We start from the raw sequence: 24,042 nt of genomic DNA, 5'->3' as shown, positions 1-24,042 counted from the left end.
TGCTCATTGAATCGCGAAGCTAACGATGACCTTGAAGGTGGTCACCTCGGTTTTCGCAAATTCCGAGTAGTCCCTCAGTCGATTAGGACAAAATCTTTGTCTATACGCATACGATATGTAAGCGGTAAGCTATAGTATGTCCCGCACGCAATGAAACCGCATGCAACTCGCGATGAGTCAAGTCCGTGAACTGACCTCGGGGAACTTCTTTTTCTGGACGTACTCCGTAACTGCGGGATCCCACGTGCCAGCGTATCCTTCGTTGATGCTGTAGATCTTGCCGCGAGGCTTGACCTTCATGTCGGGATCCGTGAGGATGAATTCGCCCATCGCCTGTAAAAGATGGCGCGCGGACGATGGCATCTGAGTCAGGCCTGTTCATGTACCTAATATACAAATAGACCATATACCTTGGATGTATGGCTAAACATACGTCACCCAAATACGAGCAAAATCGCGACGAGTGTTATACAATAATGTTAAGGGGATACTGCTTAATGTTTGCAACTTCACTCGCAGATATAATAAAATTTTCGACAAATAGATCTAGCTAGTCATTAGTTATAGATGTACTACTTATGTATTGCTTCGAAAAGGTGAATCGTAAGTAACGATTCTCGAAAAACGTTCTGTTCTTGCCAAGTAAGTAAGCTCCACGACGTTCAATGACGCCGCAACACAGGCTTCCTGATCGAGTAGATTGAATTCAACCTCGCGCGGGTGAATTAAGAATTCCACACGAAATTGACGAACTTAGAACACCGAAGAATGTGCACAATTGTCGCGCGTTCGAATAGTCACAAAAATATTTCGGCACACAATGAAGGAAAACCACAAGGAAGAGAGCAAGGACTTACGGGATCCAACATGAATCCATTGACCCCCTGGCCCAAGCTTAAGACGACCATTGTCGCGCTTCCATACAATGCGTACCCCGCGCACACCGCGTTCCGCCCCGTCTGCAATGCATCTTTCGCGTTTGGTCGTCCTGAGCTTGTCTGAAAGAGAAAAAGATGGGGGAACGAATTAATAAGAAGTATGGGAAAATTCCACCAACAAAGCTCTATATATAGGTAAGTTATACGAGAGCATTTGTACACCTATACATATCTGGTGAATCGTCCATCACGGTCAATAAACGGGGTGTTGTTCTTACTTTTTTTATTTGTTATGGCTTCCCACGTTTGCATGCCACTGTAAAGAGACACATCCACTTCATTTGGAAATCAGTACTCTCCTCGGAAAGTCATGTGACACTAAAGATACATTTAACTTGAGTCTTTGAAGAGTCGTATACGAGGGATGTCAAAACTCTCTGAAAAGATCTAGTCACGCGTACTCTTTTTTTTTTCCTTTTTAGAGTGCACGGAACGTTTCGTTATAATAGCTGTAATAATAGCTGAAAGTAATGTTGTCCCTGAAGGCCTGAACCTCCTTACACGAGTCGTGCATGAGCATCCCTAGCATGGCATCCCTACGGAAGCACTGCTGTGCCTAACTGTCAAATCTGCCCCTGCTTCTTAGCACTTGTATACAGAATACAGATGAGGCTTACCGCGCTGCTAGGTAAGCAAGTCTTGCAGGTAGTCTATTCCACACAAGGTACCTTCGATACGTTCGATACCCTACGATACCTTGTAGGGAACAGACTTCTATGTACATCTTTAGTGATATAGAGGGAAGCAGAGAGAATAGTTAGCAAAGAAATGCTCAAGGGTCCTTAGGAGGTCTAGTCGATTCATTAACAATACGGCAAAACAGTGGAAAAAAACAACGAAAACTGAACACACAGGACACAGCACTTGCCACAAAGAAATACTCTCGCATCTAAACAGAGTGCGCATAGAAGGAGGACGTCATGAATGAAGCACTTTAACTTACCCGACGAAAGATGGCAAAGATGGAGCCAATGGACCCGAGGCAGTCAATGTTGGAAGATCCGTCCAGAGGGTCGAAGCACACCACGTACTTGCCCTGCTTCTCGGTCTCCACTTCGACCACCGTGTCGTTCTCCTCGGAGACCAAGAGGCAGGTGGTGAAGGAAGACTTGAGTAGGTTGATGAAGAGGTCGTTGCTGAGCACGTCCAGCGTCTTCTGCTCCTCGCCCTGGACGTTCGTGTTGCCCGCCATACCGTACCTGCGCGACCGTCAACAGTGGCTACGACTTACGAGAATGTGTAAGATCATTAAGACGAAAGCCTTACTGCGCGTCCCATGATCGAGCCAAGAATGTTTCGAGATTTGACGATACATCTCGAGACTTCACGAATGGTTAAAAAAACAGTAATAACAAAAGTCGCTCAAAATACACGCGAGATGGGTAAATGTGAACGCGGTCGGCATACCGAAAATCACACGACTTCATTGTCACATGCTGTCTTACCCCAGAAGCCGAGGCCTCCAAAATTTGTGACGTCGGCATGATGTAAAGACAGCGTTACGTGATGACGTCATCGCACATCATCGCTTGGTCAAAGGTGGGCGCATATATGAGGCATCACAAACCAACTGATGGTGCAAAAAGTTTGCGAGGGGAGGGGGGGATCAATTAATTCGACTGAGGAGAAAAAAAAAAGATTGGTTTCGCTTCCGAGTCATCTTAGGCGAATCCAAGAGAACGTGTGATCTTTTACTTCTCTCTCAGCGGTGGCAGCCATATTTATATTTAACTAACGTCACAGCTCGAGCACAGCTGTGAAAGAGTACTTGAGGGTCGATGAGTGATGATGCCATTGAATCACAAATTATGGCTTATAATAAAGAACTGAGACAGCCTGACAAGTAGAACTGTTACTTGAGACACGACAGGAGCGTAAGCCTAACCAGCGAGAACACCGACAACGTCCTGCCCGGGCGTCTAGTTACTTCATTACAGGCGGATTGCCGAGACGTATGTCGATGTCAAAGTTGTAATTTTACTTTATTTTAAAGGAGCCCCATAGCACTTTTTCAGCACGAGCCCAAAACACTGTCGATCGGTAGTCGAGACTCCCGAGAACACGCGAGCAAAAAGCGGCCTGGAATTTATAATTATTGTTCAAAGCCAGGTAGATACCATTCCCTCGATCTTTTTTTTTACGAATGACGTCATATACCCAAATGTCATGAAATAAATGATGTCATATACCCGAAGTCGCAAGCCATTGGCTGAAGCGTCGTGAGCTGCTTAGTCACCGAGGCAGCCGCGGAAGGCTGCCACGTTCCCCCGCGCTCACGATAGGGTCAAAGTAGGCCGCGCGTTCAAAGGGTGCTCAAGGTCATGCAGCGCGTGACGTAATTTCTTTCCCCGCGCCATCTCTCCCAGGTTAGCTTCCAGCGGGTTCATCGGGACGATTGATTGATTGATATGCGGGGTTTAACGTCCCAAAACCACTATATGATTATGAGAGACGCCGTAGTGGAGGGCTCCGGAAATTCAGACCACCTGGGGTTCTTCAACGTGCACCCAAATCTGAGTACACGGGCCTACAACATTTCCGCCTCCATCGGAAATGCAGCCGCCGCAGCCGGGATTTGAACCCGCGACCTGCGGGTCAGCAGCCGAGTACCTTAGCCACTAGACCACCGCGGCGGGGCTCATCGGGACGAGTGAACTGAAAAAGTTATTAAATCTTGGGACACGTCTAACTCCGCTCGCACTTGGTGGATTCCGAAAATTTTTACCGCGGCCGATTCTGTGGCGACATGAAATGTGTAAATCAATGAGGCATGACGACGCTTACGCGAGATACACAATGTGACACTTCGGCTTGCTTTCGCATAATTACGGTGACTACATCCGAACTGCATCGGCATCGTCACTGATGAGATTTTCATGGGCATCCATGCGCAGCGTTGTTTTGCTGTTTCAAGCTTTATCATACAGCACAGGCGTCGATGTCAGGTAAAAGAACGAACATTGAGGATTCATCCTATGTTCAACCTGGTCGTCCATGACTAAAAGCGAAAACTTGTCGACGGCAAGACATTCTTCGCAAATCTTACCACGCAGAAACTAACGGTACGAGGTCAAATGAAACTAACGGACATTTATTGCAGTGTTACGTAAGCGAAAATGTAAAATTACACGCCATCTCAAGTCTCGAAGCAGAAGCCGGGCGATGAGATGAAATCGAACAACTGGGTTTCTTCTTTGAAGAGCTCTCAGTTAAAGAAGAAACCCAGTTGTTCGAGGCATACATTGGCGTTCTTGGTTTCCCCCCCCCCAAAAAAAAGCAAGAAAAAGAAAAGGACTGAAGTTTAATTTTTTCTTTGCTCGAAATGAACATAACTGGAAATGAATTTGCCTTGTACTTCATGTACTGATTTTGATTTTCTTGATGCATGAACAGAGCACGAATCGCTTCAGTATAAACAGATATTTTTATTTACAACTTAAGAATATTTACTAAACCCACATAAATCAACGCATTAAAGCATTCTTTGTTATAATATCCACTGCCCTAAAATAACGTGCCGAATTGACGCCATTTTTTTTTCATCGGTGGCGTCAGAAAGGGTTAGTGATCGCGAGACGGAGAAAGAATGCGAGCAGACATAGTATACGCATGGGTACTAACTTCATCCAGCAATGCTTGTTCGTTTTTTTTTTTTTTCCAGTCGGACGTGTCAAACATCAACAATCGTGCGCTTTTGCACGTGGCGCCTTGCGCAGCTGTAAGCAAGACTGAAGGACGCGTGGAGCCTTTCCTTACTCCTAAGTAATCTACGTCCGGAAGGCACGCATTGCACAACGTGGCCGTCAATCGCCATGGTGACACCGCAGGCACAAGGGCAGGCACAACGCTCAAAACAGTTTCACTAAAACTCATGGACGAACGGAAAAGGTCCGACAGAACACAATGATAAAAAAAAAAACGCCAAGCCCGCGCAGCACCTGCAGCACAGTCACAGCGAAAGCTGGAAGAACGGCCTTTCAGAACCTTTTCTAATCACTCTTTGGGTGATTACTCTTTATTTAGTGAGTTTTTTTATTGTTTCGTGCGATAGTGGTTACAGACACCGGCGGCGCCAGACAACTACGGCACCGCACATGAACCGTGTTGTGGTCTCATAGCTTTCACTGTAAAATAGCAGGATTATGTTCAATTTAAGCGTCATTAGTGGATATATAGCACTGAGCGTTCAGCTCACTCCCCTGGCTAATGGGACTATGAGCCACAAAAGTATTCTTATGTTTAATATGCATATAGGAGAGGTTGATGCCGATGCGATTCTTTGTTTCCTTCCTTTATTTCTTTGTAACCTTCCTTCTTTCTTTACGTGTGGCTGATAGTTGCATATATAACGAGGACATGACTTAATTATTCGTGACGTAACCGACACGCATGCCATGTTATTGATGCCAAGACCTATCAGCCGTGTTAGCAATACATTCGCTCTTATGCCAGTTTTTATATGCAGGCTTCCAGACTATTATAGCGACACTCATTCAGCAGTTGACCTGAGTTGCTGCGCAAGGAACATAATGTCGCTAGGTGCTAGATCCATAAAAAAAAACTATTTCAAGCTGGTTTACCAAATCCCGATTTTAAATGCAAAGCATTTTTTTTTTGCGTATACTGCAATCAATCGACCTATCCCATCCAAATCGACTTACCTATCCCATCCTAATCAACCTACCTATTCCATCCTAATCAACCTACCTATCCCGCCCGCCTGCCCGCCCGTCCGTCCGCCCGTCGATTCATCCATCCATCCATCTAAACGCGTAAGACTGGTTGCTCTTGTGATCACCCTCTTGGGGTAAACCAAAAATAGCACGGAAGGGTAAGATGGTTTGACGAACACGACTTGCGGGCCATGACCAGGATGATGTCACAATCCCGTCGCGTACGTCGCCAAACACTTTCCGCACGACAGTGGCACATGCGGGTATCTGCCACAGGTGATTGACAACAATCTACCCAGGAACGGCGAGAACACTCATGGGTAAGTTTAACGCTTGAGCGTTAAAGGGGCTCTGAAAGACTTTTTCAAGTAACCATGAAATGAATTCACTGGAAGAGCTTATTGCCGCACATATTCAAAACCGCAATTTTTTTAAGAATATGTCTAGTGCGAGTAGAGTTACAAAGATTTGTCGCATGCTGCAATTGCATTCTCTCTTCCCTCGTCCCGACGAAAGCGCTGGAAACTAAGCAGGGAGGGATGGCAGGAAAAAAAAAAACGTCACGCACGCCTCGTTACTTTAAGCACTTTTTTTTTTTTTCGAATGCGCGGCTTTTCGGTGTGATGGCGCGCGCACGCGTGGACAAGTGACGGCCTCTTGCGGCGATCTCTGCACCGACCGAGCGCGCCATGTTCAAATCCACCAATAGCTGATAGATGGACTTTTTACGAGTGATTTTTGAGCGTCCTTCGGGATCTGTCAAGATAACAAAAAGCAATTTTAGCTGACTTTGATACTTTATTGTGAATTCAGGCCGCGTGCACGTGCTCGAAAAGTGTTGCAGGGCCCCTTTATGAAAAAGCCGACACCAACTGCATTGACCCCCCCCCCCCCCCCCAATTTTAAAGATAAAATGTCAGGGTCCCAGCAGGAATCGAACCCAGTGGCGTAACTAGATAGGACGGCGCCCAGGGCAAATATATTTCCGCGCCCCTCATTATGCCCGTGATAATGTTTGTTATTATTATTATTATTATTAATAATAATAATAATAATAATATTATTATTATTATTATTAATAATAATATTATTATTAATAATAATTATTACTACAGCTCCTATTAATAATAATATTATTATTATTAATAATAATAATATTATTATTAATAATAATTATTACTACAGCCCCCCCCCCCATTAAAAGCGCTAATGTAGGCTTCCGCGATTGCCTACTGGCGCGCGGCGGGCCATTTCGGAGGCCAAGGGCCACCAGTTCTGATTTCGATGAGCTACGCCCGCGTTTTTGTATAGTATTTTTCTTTTTTTATTCAAACTTCCGGAAGTCCCTTACCCGTCATTGTTCTCTTCCAGTCCACACTGCAAAAATCTTGACGGCACGGGCGCTTCCCAGGCCCAAGTTTCTCGTACCTAAGCTTTCGCGCTATTTGTGCATCCCAAGGAATGCAGGGTGAGTACAAAACAAAGCAACCAGCTAGACACCGCGCCCTCGGGTCTGGTATGGGGGTTAAACTGGTCGGAGTGTTCTGCCGTTTCGCTCCGTTCGCTGTTCCATTGATGGAGGTCATCCTTGTGCGGCCGCATTCTTTCAGGGAAGTTCTTGGTTTCTCCAACGTACGAAGCGGGGCAGTCGGCACATGCTGTCGGGTACACTACGCTCTGCGCTTTTTTCGCAGGTGCGTGTTCTTTGGGCCAAAGGATGAACCTGCCCATGGCGGTGGATGGCATGTGGGAAACGTTGACCCCCGCCCTTCTATTGCTTTGCTGGCGCCCGCGATGCAGGGAATCAACAAACGTCGCCGTCGTGTCACGCTTTCTCCGTCTTTCCTCCAGAGAACTCTGCGAATAAACGCCTTTGTTTAGCCTTTGGTGCCGAGGTCACGGATTATATTCGCCCTTCCTTCCGCCGCTGCGTGGACGATTAGTCGTTGGACGATCGGCTATTTCGTTGGAGTTTTCTGTTCTTACTCAAAAAAGGTGCATTCGAACTTTTTTATTTTATTTTGTTTACGTACGTGGTTGGTTTCAGGGAAGCTTTCAGTAAGTGGTTTGGGAGGCTGGTGGGGTTCGCTGAAACTCATCTAACCCAGTGCTGCGGAGCACAAAACAAAGCTTAGCCGAGGGTCATGGGAAGGCACGGAGGTAGCGCAGCAAAATGAAAATAGAGGATCCTTTTCCCGATGCAAAAGCCATTGCGGCAACCCTTTCCTTCACCACCATCCCCACTTCCAGTCGTACATTACAACCTCGCCCCTCCCCCCTTCCAGGCGGTTTTACGGAAAAAAACATTGACAACCTTTCCAGGGGGCGCCAACCCGAGGACTCGGCTTGGCGCCCCCTCCCTAGTGGCGCCCGGGGCACTTGTACCCCCTTGCCCCCCCCTAGTTACGCCACTGATCGAACCTCAGCATTCTGCGTTGCAACCAAGAATTCTACCACAGAGCCACGCCAAGCCTTGCAGCTGCTTTTCGAATAGACCGTAATGTTCGCGAAGCGTCCATTAGGGATACAGCCGTCACATCGGGTCAAGATCAACTGTAGTTAAGCGCAATGCACTGAAGGTAATTGACAGTTTATATCAACCAAGGAACGGTGCAAACAAAGATTGGTAATTTTAATTCGAGAGCGTTAAGAAAAATCAGCGCATCTCCACGAAGTGACTGATGACGAGTAGGCGAAGCAATATGTCCTAAAGTACCCAATATTGCCACGTTCCATTTCCTAAGCTTTTGTTATCGTCCCAAAACACCACATGATTCTCAGCGCAAACCGCGCCTGCAGTTTTCGAGAAGGTTCCAGACTGTAGTAGATCATTTCGACAAGATCACGCCCACTGTGCGAACGGTACAGATTGTTCTGGAACTTACGCCACCGCCAGTGATAACGCTAGAACATTCGACGGCAAGAGTATAAAATGCCGACGCGCTTCGCCGCTTGTCAGTTGTTGATCGAAGGCCGACGCTCCGTTCGCCGCTATCAGTCTGAGACTGCTATCTGTGCGAGACTGCTGCTGTAATTGGACTTTCTGTTTACCGGGCACAGGTTCGCCCAAATAAACAGTTAAATCCCAACAAGAAGTCTCCTGTCTTCGGCCGCGTCACGACCCCGTGACAATATCTACGTTGAAGTCACCGGCTAGTATAAAGGACGGACGTATGCATGGACGGACAGACGCACGGCGGGGGTGAGCATGTATTGTGCTGCCGTATAATTGATTACACATAAAGCCAGCTGTTTACACATATATGCTTTCGTTTTTAGTTGTGCATGCATTCAGTTTTTAAAGCACTAAGTCAAGCAAGTAATCCGCCTTTCACCCTACCCAGTCTTCCTCCCCTGCCTGTCATCACGCTGGTTTGCGTTTTGTGGGGTGTGATGGACGCCAACTATGTCGGCCCTAAGGAGCTTCATCCTTGATAGCAGGGTCCCAGCAAAAATCGAACCACAGCATTCTGCGTGGCAATCAAGTATTCTACCACAGAGCTATATATGCCAGGTCACGAAACTTATTTTCAAGTATGTTGTAATGTTCGAGAGACGTCAATTGTGGTTGTAGTACTGGCTATCCAATCTTATAAAAAGTACATACGTACTGCTATCATACAGCCGTCATGTCGGATTAACGACAGTTGTAGTGAAGCGATATGCACTGAATCTCATTTATCTAGCAGTGTTCAGGGCAGCCATCCTCACTGGCACAAGCGCTACATAACAGATTACCACTACTTGTGTTGCTAATACCCACGGAGGAAGGAAAGGTAGGAGAGGGCATGCCCAGCCGGCGTGAAAAGTGTGGAGGAAATGACATCATGGCGGCCATATTCACTGGGCACAATGGCGGCATTGCTACGGTTACGTGTTGCGCAGTGGAGCTGGTCTAGCAGTGAGCGGCTGCGGCTGGCGGTAGCATGTTTGCCTCCCCAGGTCTCGAGCTGAGCCGTGGCGGACAATATCCGTGCTCTGCGCCACGTTATTGTTTACGCAGTGTTCTCCTGGGATTTAGTGTACTCTGTTATGCCTGAGAGTCCACAGCGAACGTCCATGCCTCTGAAAAAGGCAATATGTGTCAAGGCCAGCACGCGAGCCCGCCTGACGCGATGAACTCAACGGCGTCATCACGCGACGGTCTGCCGCGCACGCACAGTGAGTCACCTCCTCCAGCGAGCCGGCGCCTTCCTGTCTGGCGAGTCTGACGCAATGCGTGGCGACGTCACTCGTCCTTGGGAGCAGCCACGTGCAGCGCAGCGGCTCCAGATTTGATGAGAATGACGCGGCCCAGCGGCGACCCCATTGGAGGATTCTGACCTCACGACCAGAGGCGCTTCTGGTTGGACATTTGGTTACTCAAAGAATCCTCCCGGTGCATATAAAAAAAGCCCTGCGGCGCGTCGCGAGGAGTGGACCTATGTGTAAGAGGAGAGAGCTCGGCTGTCCGAGTCTCTAAGTTGTCGGCGCCAGTGCCGAATTTGTAACGTCTCTGTATATATGCTTTACATAAACCTTGTTTAACTCACCGTCGTTTCATCCGCTCGTCTATCAGCTCTGCGCAGAAGCAGTCGCGAGCTGAGAAACCTACGCTACCAAACGGCTGGTGACCTTCCCGGCGAAGTCCGAAGCAGTGGCGCCTTCGGGACCGTGTTGGCGTCGCCGTCTTTCGAAACAATGGTTGCAGCGGCGAGATTCGTGGCGCCCTTCGTAACGTCGTCGGAGGCGCGCTTCGTAACAACTCTTAGCAAGGTTTACACATCCTTTTGTCTATCACGGAGTTTAAACAGTGCGTAGAACGAGTGCATATCCATATGTCGTGCGGCGGATGACGCGGATGAAGCAATTAGTGTTCCGCGAAATTGCGTTAGGCACCATGACGAAGCGGAACGACGACGAACGCCTTGCAGGTCAGTGATGGTTGGGCAGTGCTCCTGCTTGTGACAACGGAAGACGCTGTTGAGCCCAGCAAGACGCAATGAGGACCACGTGCACATACGTAGTTTCATGTTGTGTGTGTACAGTAACAACTTGCATGTGCGTATTAAAACACCTTTTCTCTTCCTCTTCGTATACTCTCCCCAAGCATTGCATGCAATCTCAGCGTAACAGCAACCGCGTTCAAGTGTCACTTGCACCGTGCTCAAAGTCACCACGGTCGCAGAATGCTGACGCCGGTGAGTTTCACGCGGAACACAGACACAGTGGCCGGACGCTGCGTCGGCCGCGTGGCGGAATGCAACTGTAGAAGGCGCACGACCGATCGTGTTGTCTGTACAGTTGCTGAATTAATGACGTGAAAACACTCGCCGTTGTCAGTACATCTAGCGCGCGTTCTCTCATAGTTGCTTCGTTGTCGGTGAGCTGTTACTCGCTCTTAATAGTGGGACGAAATGATTTCACCGAAGGTGTCGCGCTGGGCCAGAGTGTTGAGCCCCGTTTCATTAGTTTCGGATCGTCACGATACGCACGCTGCGCAGCCCACGTGTTTTTAGAGCCGGAGGGAGAGTCGCGCCTTCTGCTTTACATTCGGATGTAAACAAGAGAGGAGAATATGGCCGACTTCCGGCTTGATAGCGGCTTCACTACGAGTGACGTCAGGGCCTCTCCTACCTTTCCTTCCTCCGTGCTAATACCGGTGCTACTGTTGGCACCATTACACCACAGTAAACATGCGACCGTTTAACATATGTATGTACGTACAACATTGGTACGCATGTTCAGCATAATTTCGTAACGTTTCGCTCAATAAAAAAACTGCAACTTAGTCCCCTTCCCTCAGCACGCTTCGCATAACATCGACTCCCAAGGTACGTGGGATCTGCCGAAGTTTTAAAAGCACATGCAATATGCAATAGCCGACACAGCGTTATAAATAAACTCAAAGTTCTTTCCACCTGTGTGTGAAAAGAATTACACCTGTGTATCAAGAACAGTGACGGGCCCTACGTAGTATAGCTCACTGAATGCCGGTGTAGTTAACGAAATTCCGAAGCAAATTGAATTGAGTCTGTGTGTAAATGGAATGAAACCAAAACAGGTGCATGATGTAGGTGTGCAGTCTGCTAGTTTCCAGACCAGACGTTACTGCATGACAGTTACACGCGAAATATTTGTTCAAAGATGACTGCTTGATATTACACAGCTTGACAGCTATCGACCCCCTAACAAAATTTTAGTCCTCACTTTACTCAGCACCCATGAGAACAAGAGAAAACTAATAAAAAAACAGGCAATCAACTTGTACACGGTATGAACGTCCTTTAAATTATGTTCCCTCGTACCCTGAACGTATCCCGTTCCATCGTACCCTATCCAACGTTCACACTTTCGTTTGACGTATATAGCTCCTCATTCTACATTTCAAAGAATCAGTCTCACGTTAGGTCCTCAAGTGTCAGCAACCGTATGCTATCAGACAAAAAGAAAGAGGGAGATGGAGAAAATACACGCTTTTTGTTACTGCAATCTTTACCAATTCACGTACACACTCAGTTTGGCACCTATAGGGGGCGCCTCGAAAGCCGCGCGCAGCGCCACTTGTGGCGCGGCGGACGTGCAACGTTGAGAACCTTAGCAGCCCGCAGCTAGAGTGTACTATAACAGCAGCGCCAGGGGTAGGTGTTCTCTGGCAGCGCCTCATTGCTTTGATAGGTATGCACAAGCACCCGTGGCCGGCGCGTTAGTGCTTTAAGCGGGACTTTAAAATGTCGTAATGAAACACTCCTCCGCAATGGCACCATGAATAAGTGTGAAATCTGCACAAACTGAGCGGGCCCATGTCGTCCACGTTAGTGAGCGCCTTGATGCCCGTCATCGCGGTACTGACGGCTAAATGCGTGCACGAGGTGTGCGTAATGCAAGATGCTTATTACCTCATAACGGTCACCGTAAGCTGTCATTCTTTCACACTTAGAATAGTATTTGTGCATGCCCACTGTCCGCACACTTGCAAAATACTCAGAGCATTTAGAAATATCGATGGCTTCACTGTTCCGGCATGCACTCGCCGCGGAAACCGTGGTGAAAGGCCGGGCTCGTTTGCCGCGGCTTCGTGACACGCCGATTGCCGGCCACCGACTCTCGCAAAGTGCTTTGCTTGAAGTTGTTATGGCGTCACTCATCGTGATCATAGCCTTTACCTCACCGCTCGCGCAGCTTTTGTTAACAGCTATCTAGGGGCGCGGGCGGGAAAGAGAACGCGCTACAGTTTCGGCCAGAGAGGATGCCGCAGCCCCGTTCGTCCTATGATTCATCCCGTAAAGTGGCAACGACGACAGCAAGGTCACTTCGGCCACCGTCAAGTATATCTCATTCATTACAAACTACTGAGTTCTGTATGTTGCATTGCGAAACAAACACTGACTGCAGCCCCGTCACTACAGCATTCACAAAGATTATTTTTTTTACTCTATGGTAGTTCTGCGTCGTACCCGCAGGACACGACGTGTACCTTTTGGTACAATTGACTACGCAGCAGTTCGCGATTTCAATAAAACACATCCTAATGGGTGTTGGGAGAGCGTTTGGTTCAGCTCGGGTACAGTGGCTGGAATTGTAGCTGCAGGCTCTCAACGACTGTCTGCTCTGAGGGCCGCGTGGCGGCATGCCAGTAGCAGTGCACGTAAGGCTCATGGATTTCTTTCATCTAGGGGCCTTAAGTGCACGTAGAGTGCCTGGATGTCCTCTTCGCCCGCCGGTCGAGGAGGATATCCAGACACTAACCCCCGTATTCACAAACGCTCCTCCACTCGACTTCAATCCTTCACTTGACAGAGTAGAGCACTGCGCCACCACTCGGCCGAAAATGACGCTGCGCAACTCAAAAATCGCAGCAGACTATCGCTGATATGCAGTGACTTGCCGTGTCTAGAGATGGCGCTTCCATCGGCTTTCTCAAGTGAAGGTGAAGCGTTGAGTGAAGGGAGGTTCTAGAATACGGGAGTAAGTGCACGGAGTGTACACAGTTCGCCAAACCCCGAAGCTGGCTTCTCTGCAAAGTGAAGACTACTTCCTCTGCAACCGTAGAGAAGCAACTGATGTAAAAAATGCACGTAGCACTGACATGATCAAACGACATTAATCAGCTACTGTGCTGTAAGAATCGCAACTTAAGGAAGTGGATGTGCAGTCGGCCCCGGACTGCGCCAGAGTCTACAGCTGTGACATCGGGCCAGCAGTTGCAGGTTCGCACTGTTTTTGTATGCGGCTGGGGTCTGATTGTGGTGTAAATCTGAGGGTGCGTGTGTGTCTGTTTCGCAAAATACGACAGTCGCATCTTTCCGTTTTCACACAAGCAATTCCACGTCACAGAGGCCTCGAACTTCGCCTCAGAGTTGCATATTTATTTCAACATTTCAAGCTTCGTGGAACTCTGTCGGAGAAAAGTTGTGGACGCTATACGTTCGTTGCAATAGGCCATATTATCGCAGTTGGAGCGAAGGACGTAAGAAGAGAAACCTTGGCCAGCAGCCAGCATGGGCGTAAAGTAGGCTTGTTTACATCATGAGCGCTCCCGAAGACCGCCGTTTTGGAGGACAACTTCGGAGAGAGTTGCGTTACATTTATGAGTCGAAATATAGAAAACAGCCCCACTGAGGTGGTATAGTGGCTAAGGTACTCGGCTGCTGACCCGCAGGTCAGGAGATCAAATCTTTTCTGCGGCTGCTGCGTTTTCGATGGACGCGAAAATGCTGTAGGTCAGTGTGCTCGGATTTGGTTGCACGTCAAAGAACCCCAGGTGGTCAAAATTACCAGAGCCCCTCCACTACGGCATCTCTCATAATCATATGGTGGGTTTGGGCCTTCAAACCCCCACATATGAATCAGAAATATAAAACAACAAATAAAACAAAAGAGAAGCAACTTAATCAGACTAGCAAGAAAAGTAAGTTTTCCAAACGTTTAATGAGTTTCAAACTCCATTTAGAAAGTCTGCAGTATGTAAGCGGTTCTCAGCCTTTGTGGGAGCACGCCTCATCGGATTCTCACGCCCTCCCACTCTGCCCATTCTGTCAGTCTATTTTAAACGAATATTTCGCAACGTTACTAACAATTATTTACACAGAATGCCATAAAACTTGTTGCACGGAGAGTAAAAGAGCGAGTCTCCTTCAACGTCCTTCGAAGAACGTCTCTGGCTTATCGAGCTGCGAATCACTGTTATGGCTGGCGGACAGCTCGGTCAGGCGATAACGCACGTCTATCTGTCTTTCAAGTACTGCATCACAGAAAGATCTCCTGGGTCAAACCCTACAAAGTCAATGACGCCCTTCAGACACAATGCGGTAACGTTCGCCTTGCGTTCAATTTTTCTCTGGAGATGCACCAGGGGAAACTTCCGATTTCCAGTGTTTAGCGATTTTAATGCACGCATGCACGGAGAGATGCAATTTGATGGCTTGTTCTTTCGAATAAACAGTTTCAGTTTAGTGCCCGACCTTTCTGCTCCTTCCTATAGTTTTCTCTGATCCTGTTTTCCGAAGTTTACGCTACTATGCACCCTATTGAAAGTGTTTTCACTGACATGAGCGCACAGCGTTGACGTCAAGCTTGTGTAGCAGGAAGAGTGGCCAGCTATGCGGAAAAAGAAGGGAAAATTTTCGAAGTCTCTCGCGTAACAACGGATATGGTACAGCTGAAATCCCCCATTCAAAAAGCAAGGTTCTCACAAATATTGCTTCTCTTTTGCGTAAAATAACATTGACGCGAGCAGAAATTCGCCTCACGTAATAAAAAGAAGACCTACATTTAGAAGCGTCCGCAAGAGTGCCGAGTTATATAAACAACGAGCACTTCGCGGGGCAAACTCACAGCTGAGCGATGCCGGCCCGTCGCACAGCTGCGGCGACCGCCTTGATGGCAGTCTGGATGGCAGTCAGCAGCTGCGTCAGGTCTCCCGTGGCACCGGGCACCTTCCGCTGCTCGGCCAGGACGAACCTCGTGAGCGTCATAGCATTCGTGTCGATTGTGTGTCGCGAAGCCATGTTGCGGATGAGCTCCTCAGCTGCGAGGAAACACACACGCGTGAAACGTTCGCTAGCGTGGCCTGCGAGGCACTGTCGCGTTAATACACTTGACGGGATTCACCTCTCGCCGCCTTATCGCTGGCCGGAGGGCGTATCTCGTCTCCCACCAGCGTGCAGGCAAGGAGGTGCGCCGAAGGTCGGCCTGCAGGATGGGAGGCTCTGGCGAGAGGGCCGCGAGAAAGAGCTACGCGAATGCGGTGGGACAAACTTCCCGCTGACTACCCGCTCGTCGCCTGCCCCCTCCGGTGACAGGGGAGGATTCGCCGCTGGTCCGGCGCTGTCCCAGACGGCGGCAGGCCGGACGCGAGCGGGAGGCTACTTGTCGTCACCACAACGCTCGTGTACACCGCCCACCGAACAAGCCAACCCCCGGCGTTCTACGGATCGGATTGGATGGCAACGCTCCCAAGAGACCAAAAACTCAGACAGTTTCGGTTTCGACTTTCGCTTTCACATTCAAGAGCATGACGCTATCCATGGATGCAAATGCGATGTCTTTTCCGACGCCAATGCTTTTCGTTCTGTCCGCGCTTGGCCAGTGGCCAGAGCGGCGGTTTGTCCGCGTTATCAACGTGACCAGTCAGCTGCAAAAGGTGGATGATAAGAAAATAAAATAGCACAATGCCTCCTTTATTTCTTCCAATGCCAGTGCAAACGCGCGCTTCTCAACGAGAGTCGTTGGTTTGCTTTTCATTCAGAGAGTGGTCGTGATGCGGCGCTATATGAGGGGTCGCGCTAGAGTTACTGTATATGCTACATAAGGTTGCATATAAATGCTAGAGTTACGGTATAAGCGCTAGAGTTACTGTGTATGCTACCTAAAGGTAGCCTATACAGTAACTCCATGTCGCGCTGCTAGCGTCACACGTGCTTCCGAGCGCTTTCCCCCGCAGATGCGATAGACAAGTTTCCCACTCTAATATCCTACGTCTGTCAGATTTGTTCCCTCGTGCTGCTTCTTTGTGGCTCCGAGCAATGCCGCCGCCTCGTCACAGAACAGCGCACGCAGAAGCGTTGCAGTGGCACTTCCCCATTGGTTGCTCGCATATCCCCAGGAACGGCGACACGCTATCTCAAAATACCGTATCTTTACAGAGCCTGCGTGACCACCAACACTGGGAATACGATGAAAGCTAGGCGCCGCCCCACCGATCTGTACACAACTGAACAGAAAATTACTTCATATGATTTCCGCCATGAGGCACTGCACGAAAGGCTCCCTCTCCCACGACCGCAAAGCACACGCGAAGGCTAGGCGATGGGAAAGAGCAGGAAAGGACTAGAGGAGAGGGTGGTGAACAGCTGGATCGGGCGCATCTGGCTGGCATTGATAAAATGGCATCGCTGCGCGATAGCAGTCCAAGTCGCCTAAAAAAGCATGGCAACCGAGAGTCACCTGAACATGGCGTGTTCCCGTTGCAGTGAAAGTGATGATCTCCGGTAGATTCAGGAAGAATGTATTCGCAGGATTCCTGCTTCACAAGGACTTCGACGGGGACTACTTCCATGCAGCCGTCATCGTCATTTCTGAAACGACAGAAGAGAGGCCTTGGTTTGTCGACCTGAGCGATACATTCAATCGTACACTGAAATTTCCCGTGTGATTTTGTTACGATTACGCTCCAAATTTTCGTATTCATATTTTATTTTTTTTATTGATATGGTATATAAGGAGATGTTGGCGCACCATTATGGCGCCGGCTACTCCTTAGTTCGTATTCATAAATGAGAGCGAGAGAGAATTATGTTACTGGAGAGCTGAAGAAGTTTGCCTGTCTTTTCACCTGATATGCTATTCCAGGTAACGGGTGATGAGTATGATATATACAGTGATAAACACATAACACATACAGTCACACACACACTCACTACAATATTTACAGCGTTCCGTTCAGGTTTGTGGCCCGCAAGAATGTCAGTAGCGCTTTTGTGGCGTGTAACGCACTGGAGCTGTTCTGTCATGGGCCTATAGAATATCTGTCAACTCCAAGTATGAGTCCCGTTGTAGATTTAAGGCCATCTTCAGAGACTAATAAATGATAATACAACTAAACGTTTAGGCAATCGTCCACAGTGGGTGTGAGTCACATTTATTAGGTGTCAGCCCGGGCCGTGACTAGAAGTCCACCTAACAAAAATTATTCATAATATATTTTTCGGGTCACACTAAAACATTTACACAACTTCACAGCGACCACGACATGCCCGAGTTAGTCAGTCATTTCGGACCGCCGCCCCACCCACCGAAATTCGGGGGGGGGGGGGGGGGGGGGCTGGGTGAGCATGAACAAGCACTGGTGTTCAATACACAATCAATTGGTATGCACAGGCGAGCGCACGAGGAAGGAGGGAGGCGGGGGGGGGGGGGGGTCAGCCCTATACATTGACATAATAAGGAGGGGGACGCTGCGACTAGGGAGGGGCAAAGTCCGCCCTATACATTGATACAAAAGGAGGGGCGTGATGCGACTAGCGAGGGGGCAGGGGGGGACGAAAAGTGAGCCCGATACATTGCATAGAAGGGAGGGAGTGCTGCGACGAAAACTACCCCCCCCCCCCCCCCCATTACCAAAGGGAAACCTTGCCCATGCCAACAAACCAAGGTCGGACTAAACTCTCTGCGAGCGGCAGCAGAAAAAAGCATGTTCGACCTAGTGAGCTTATTACACGAGGCTGTCGAAGGGTGTGCGGGTATGGAGCAAATGATTTAGCCCATTCCTATGTACACGGTGCCAATTGCACGAACTGGTCACTTGGCTCAGCGCCTCGCATCCCCAATCAAGTCTTCGTGAAGATAAATAGCCTTTTTGTTATTTTTATAAACCAACAAACCGGAACCGAGCCCATTAAGCTATTAAGAAACAGGGTATAGTGACTTTGCTGATTCGTTGCGGCCTAGACCCAGGCCATCAATGTGCAGGATAATCAATACAGTTGTTTAACTTCAATAATTGTACATCTGAGCTTACTAAATCCACAAAGGTTGGCAGGAGCTATAGGAAATAGGAAAACCAGGTGCCAAAGACAGAAAAGTGCCAGTAAATTTCGCGATTGTTTATTATTATTATGCTAACGTTGCGTGGAAGCATGGCAACTACAGGCCAACGACCATGGCACGCGGAGGCTCGCGGTGGCAAGAGTACGCCATATATAGGCTATGGGCCAGGACACACATTTGATGCTCAGGTTTAGGGCAGTAAAGATAGAAGACTTCGTCTCGCTGCCTTCTTGTCTCCGAGGTCAACAACTGGTAACTTGCTCCAAGGTCACGACTGTGAGACCACGATTGCACCATCCCATATCCCGCGGTGATGGATCATCATCACAACTCTTGTGGGGCCTGGCCTAATTATTCGTGTTTCCTTATTTAAATTCTAACAGCACGGGACTACGAGGGAGAGTGTTTAGACTGTTCGGCATTCAAACAACTTAAATGCGTGCCCATAGAATTGATTTTCTATATTTGTCTGCTATGGTTGCGAGTCATATACCTCATTTTACTCATATATCGGCAATTTAGGCTTTCTCTCTATAGAGCCCCTTGCTTTTCCGAAAAATTATAAACATGCACGTACTCCAACGATGTGGCACGTAGCCCGGCGCTGCAGGCCCTACGGCGCGCCCTGTACAGAGTGCTGCGCAGCTTGTCAAAAGTGGGCACCCGCTGTTGGTGGGGAGGCGCGGCAGCGGCCACTTCCTCTTGGTAGATCTGCGCCAAGCTCTTGGAGACATCAAGCCGCGCCTTGCGGCGCAGCTTGGACTTGACCAGCTCAAGAGCGTTGCGCTGCGCATCCGCCGCGTGATTATGCACCGCCGGCCGGCCGCCCGGCACCAGGGCACCAGCCAAAGTCACCACGCGGCCCGGGCATCGCTCGAACGACGCCGACTTGTACCTGCAGAGGACGTGGGCAGCTCATCAGTGAAAGCGTGGTCTACGCTATCGTCTACCGGCAAGGGCGCCCACCGGACTTTCGGCAGATTGATTGATTGATATGTGGGGTTTAACGTCCCAAAATCACAATATGATTATGAGAAACGCCGTAGTGGAGGGCTTTGGAAATTTCGACCACCTGGGGTTCTTTAACGTGCGCCCAAATCTGAGCACACGGGCCTACAGCATTTCCGCCTCCGTCAGAAGTGCAGCTGCCGCCGCCGGTATTCGATCCCGCGACCTGCGGGTCAGCAGCCGAGTACCTTAGCCACTACAACACCGCGGTGGAGCCGCGACTTTCAGCCGGTTGAAAGGGTAAGAGGGGGGGGGGGGGCAATTCCACTCAAGCCACCTTTATTTCTTGCAGCGTGGCATGAGTGGCAATATTATTCAATACTTTGGAACGTGCAGAGCTGGTTTGCATTTCTGAAGTGCATTTTGCACGAATATGTGGTGCCTGAGTGTGATAATCAAGGTGTAGCTTATTGCTTCTGCATGGAAAAATATTTGAAATTCCAGGAGGAGAGGCTCAACTCCTCCCCTTGCACCACCTTCTCCCGCAAGGCAGGGGTGGCGCAAGGGGGAGGGGGGGGGGGGGGCTCAGAGGGGTTAGAACTTCCTCAAATTCTCACCTACCCCCCCCCCCCCTGTTCCCCAAGAGGGAACATATATTCATAGCACAAAGCATAAATTCCCCGCCTCCCCCCCCCCCCCCGCCACCTGACGGAACTCACTTATCGTGAGTGCCCCCTCGGTAAAATAACCGTGGCATTGCCCCTGCCACAGGGGAAGCGCCCGCGGAGGGCACGAGAGGGGGTTGGGCTGGTGGCCCGTTAAATAAATCTTCATCTCCTCATGGGAGACCTAGGCCCGGCCACCTAAACCTGCTGGTTTCTTATAAGAAAGTTTATTCCTCCTTCTTCTCCTGCCCCTCTATGACCACCAAAAGCAAACAGTCAAATCACTGCCTCCCCCTCCCCCCACTTCCGCAAAAAAATCCTGGCGCCACTCCAGCTCCCTCAGACGTCCATGTCTACTGGCATGCACGTAACGTGAACGATCACCGAGGCCACGGTGAAAGCGCTGGGTGTGCGTAGCTTCGTGGAGGGAGGAGCTTCTGCGTCATAAATCTCGGTATCGAGTAAAAATGAATCATTTCGTTTGCAAACATGTTTGCTTGGCACCAAAAGCTGGATATCTGGCACGAATACAAAACGGACTAGAAAAATAGTGTTATTATTTTTGCACCCATTTCTCTTCCCACCATGCGCATGAGGCTGGTTCGAAGCGTATACCTGAAGCTGCAGAGGTGATAACCTGTTCAGTGGTTACCGTTGGCTCTAAGAATTTGACCTTATAACATTACGGAGGATGATTGTTAATTGATTCCATTATAACACTAAAATTACGACTCTACGTATAAAGAAATACTAATAAAATTTCACGTAATTATCGCCTCGTAGCTGGTTTCGGGTACATCAAGCTATAGTTGCACGTGAGTGTTTTTCACACATATGCTTGTTCCTTGTAGGCAGGTTCGATCAACGTTACCTGTATCTAGTAACGTTGGGTTCGACTGTGTCACAGACTAGATGCCTTCAAAGCGCAGATATAAACATTGCCACCATAATTTCTTGGAAAAATTAAGAACTATAAAGAGTTCGTCTGCATACTCTTGAGCACCAAGTTTGCGCGGATCAAAGAAGGGGTATGAAGACGACAAGGGCTAGCATGTGTTGGACTGACACAATTGGTATGTCTGTCTGTTTGCAGTCTATCGACTATGGCACACACGCACTCCGGGGGATGCCTGTCGATGATAACTACAATTAACTTACACCGTTAACTAAAATGTAAAATAAAACGATTACAAAGATTAAAAGCAGGGAAGGGAGAGAGAAAAAATTTTGGCGTCTCTCACTACAGCTTCCTTCCGAGTTTTCTGTTTTGAATGCATAGACATAAGTAATCCCTGAAAATTTACGCACAGTGTGGTTGATATGGGTGCCAGGCCATCGTGGTATATTTTTTAACGATGTGGCTACGGGGTGCACGGTTACGGTCCGGTAATGACCGACATACAGCTTTCATTATCTAGTCTAAATATTGAACAAGCCAAGATTTCATGAAATTGAAAGTAGACAATAAGGGATACAAGGTCATTTTTCTTTTGCGCGGTTCATAACTGGTGTTCCACTCGCAGACTGGAATAAAATTTTGTTGCCGTACACTATACCGGGGCACTTTCTCATTCCAAATCGTTATTCGTCCAGGTTTGGTGTGCTGTTATATCCACTATACAGTTACCGTCAAGAGCCTCAAAACATTACTCATGTCTTTCTTACCTGCCGCCGTTCCTTACTAACATCATGGTCTCTCAAGTATTGAGGGACCATGCTAATATGGACGTCAGATTCTGCATGCCCAGGCGGCGCTGCGAAAAACGCCGCCCGCAGCGCCTTCGTCGTCGAGCTGGCCATAACTGCAGGATAGTGCAAAGAGATCCGTCCGCAAGTGAACGTGCATATTCCCTTCTTTTTCAGTGGTGTCAAGATGCGGTTCCCTCAAGATCAAGGACCTGGTAAGCTTCTTCAGTAAATTCAACCTCGCTTCAGAAAGGGAGGCTGACCAAAGCGAACTGCGGGTACAATTTGAAATATGTTTCAGTTATTTCGGCGTGCTGCAAATCACAATTTAAGCGTATACGCGAGCATCACACGACATGGCGTGTGAGGCAAGCACTTCGACGTCCGTTCTGCTACGCCTAAATGGTTTAAACTTGGGCATACACATTATGCCAAAGCATTGAAGTGCATACGCGAGCAATGTATCTTACGATCAGTGGTACGAAGCTTCAACAACGGCACGACTGCGCCCCGGTGATTCACGCCTTTGCAGCTGCATTCTCCATCCATCTCTCGCTTCCTGTGCGTTGAACTATTTTATTACGCACACTAGAATGTTCTGTTGACGATTATCTTCCTTTTGCATATACTGCAATACATGCGTGTCGACTTGCAAAACACAGAGCTCCGAGATTGCTCCAACAATCGCGGAGAATAACGGCAAGAAAAACCTGATTGTGATCATGACTAACATTTCGCGATTTACCTGCATAAAGTACGTGTTCGCATTCGTTACTTAAAGCCGGAACTTAGAACCTTCAAAGCCTACTTAAGTGCGCGATGCTCTGTGGTGGCAAGTGTACCTCAGATTATCGGCGGTCGCGGCGTGTGCGTTGTTTATTGTATGGCGCGCACCGCGGTCAGAGGCTCTGTTGAGCATCATAATCGAAGTTACCACGGTTCTCCGTCAAGACGATAGTTATAGCGCGAGAACAGAACGATGACAAAGAGACAAGATGGACACTGTTAGGAATTTTGCTCTGTCGCGATGGTAGCGGTGGCGAAGAGCGGCGGGCCGTCCAGCGGACTTCGATGAAGCCTTAGCCCGAAGGTGAAACAGGGAGGCAATCCGTTTGGAAAACAGCAACAAAAGTAGCGTTTACTATCGCAGGTTGTCGTTTTACAGAGCCAGCCAGCACGACAACGTCGGCTGGGGCAAAATCTCCTCTAACATGGGGCCGGCTCGGCCTTAAATAGCGTCTTTGGTCCATTCTCCAAGACCAGTTCTCGGGCTCGTAGGGGGAAACGTAGCCATGCCCGGAACTGCAAAGTGGTCCGGCGGAGGGAACGACGTTATCCCCGGACTGCATGGTTCTTCTGCACGGAAGGCGGCGCTGGGAGGGGGGGGGGGGGGGGGGAAACAGTTCGTCGAAACAGGGCTCGATCTCGTGAGACGTGCTGCCGAACGAGGAACATGTCGGTGGCACAACAACACGAAGGACAATAGCGCTCGTGTCCTTCTTGTCTCTTTGTCATCGTTCCGTTCTCGCGCTATAACTATCATCATGTCATACAAACTAGCCCAAGCTGCAACACTTCTCCGTCAAGACTACTCGAAGCAGTAACAGGAGACAAACGTTATATCACACGTTCTCATGCGAACACAGCACGTTCGCAACAGTCTGTGTCCAGTGCTCACACCGTTCTGCGTTGCGACAGCGACGGAAATTGGTAAAGCTGAAGTCCTTTACGCACGTAGCACTTCACAGCGAAAAAGTAGCGTCGACTGACGTCTTCCTTCGTAGAGCGCAGAGCTGTATCGTCTGCTTTTGTTTTCGCCCTAGTTCTTGAGAGTCAACCAGCAAGCACGTCATGGCGGTTCGGTGACGCGTCCGTCTAGCGGATATAAATTCGCATATCTTTTTCTGAGTGTTCAATGCGCAAACAAACGTAAAATTTAGCTCAATCGGTGTTTCGCACGCGCTAGTTGCACCCATGGTTGCGCAGCCAACCGTGCAGTAGAGTCGGGCTTTGCACTACCCAAAACTGCGCCAACAGGTGGCGCCACGGGTCTGCAAAACTCCAGAGTCTGACGTCTAAAGGAAAAAGTGTCTCAATATTTCA

General features: G+C 48.9%; 1 protein-coding gene across 2 annotated transcripts in view; it reads right to left on the bottom strand.

The window, feature by feature from the left end:
* The window catches only part of fbp (fructose-1,6-bisphosphatase), a 29,223-nt gene that overhangs the window by 2,839 nt on the left and 2,342 nt on the right, over positions 1 to 24,042 (bottom strand). Inside the window, exons 2-7 of one of the 2 annotated variants that reach the window (XM_075891324.1) lie at positions 19,218 to 19,535; positions 17,039 to 17,169; positions 15,428 to 15,620; positions 1,882 to 2,137; positions 858 to 998; positions 196 to 333 (exon numbers count right to left, since the gene is read on the bottom strand). In XM_075891324.1, coding sequence (XP_075747439.1) covers positions 196 to 333; positions 858 to 998; positions 1,882 to 2,137; positions 15,428 to 15,620; positions 17,039 to 17,169; positions 19,218 to 19,535 — 1,177 coding nt within the window. The remainder of the gene's footprint in view (positions 1 to 195; positions 334 to 857; positions 999 to 1,881; positions 2,138 to 15,427; positions 15,621 to 17,038; positions 17,170 to 19,217; positions 19,536 to 24,042) is intronic. The other variant, XM_075891325.1, reaches the window with a different exon arrangement.

The sequence above is a fragment of the Rhipicephalus microplus genome, chromosome 1 (assembly GCF_043290135.1).
Source record: "Rhipicephalus microplus isolate Deutch F79 chromosome 1, USDA_Rmic, whole genome shotgun sequence".
Taxonomy (NCBI): Eukaryota; Metazoa; Arthropoda; class Arachnida; order Ixodida; family Ixodidae; genus Rhipicephalus; species Rhipicephalus microplus.
Note: the sequence above shows the minus strand (reverse complement) of the source record. Positions and strands in the feature narration are given on the sequence as shown.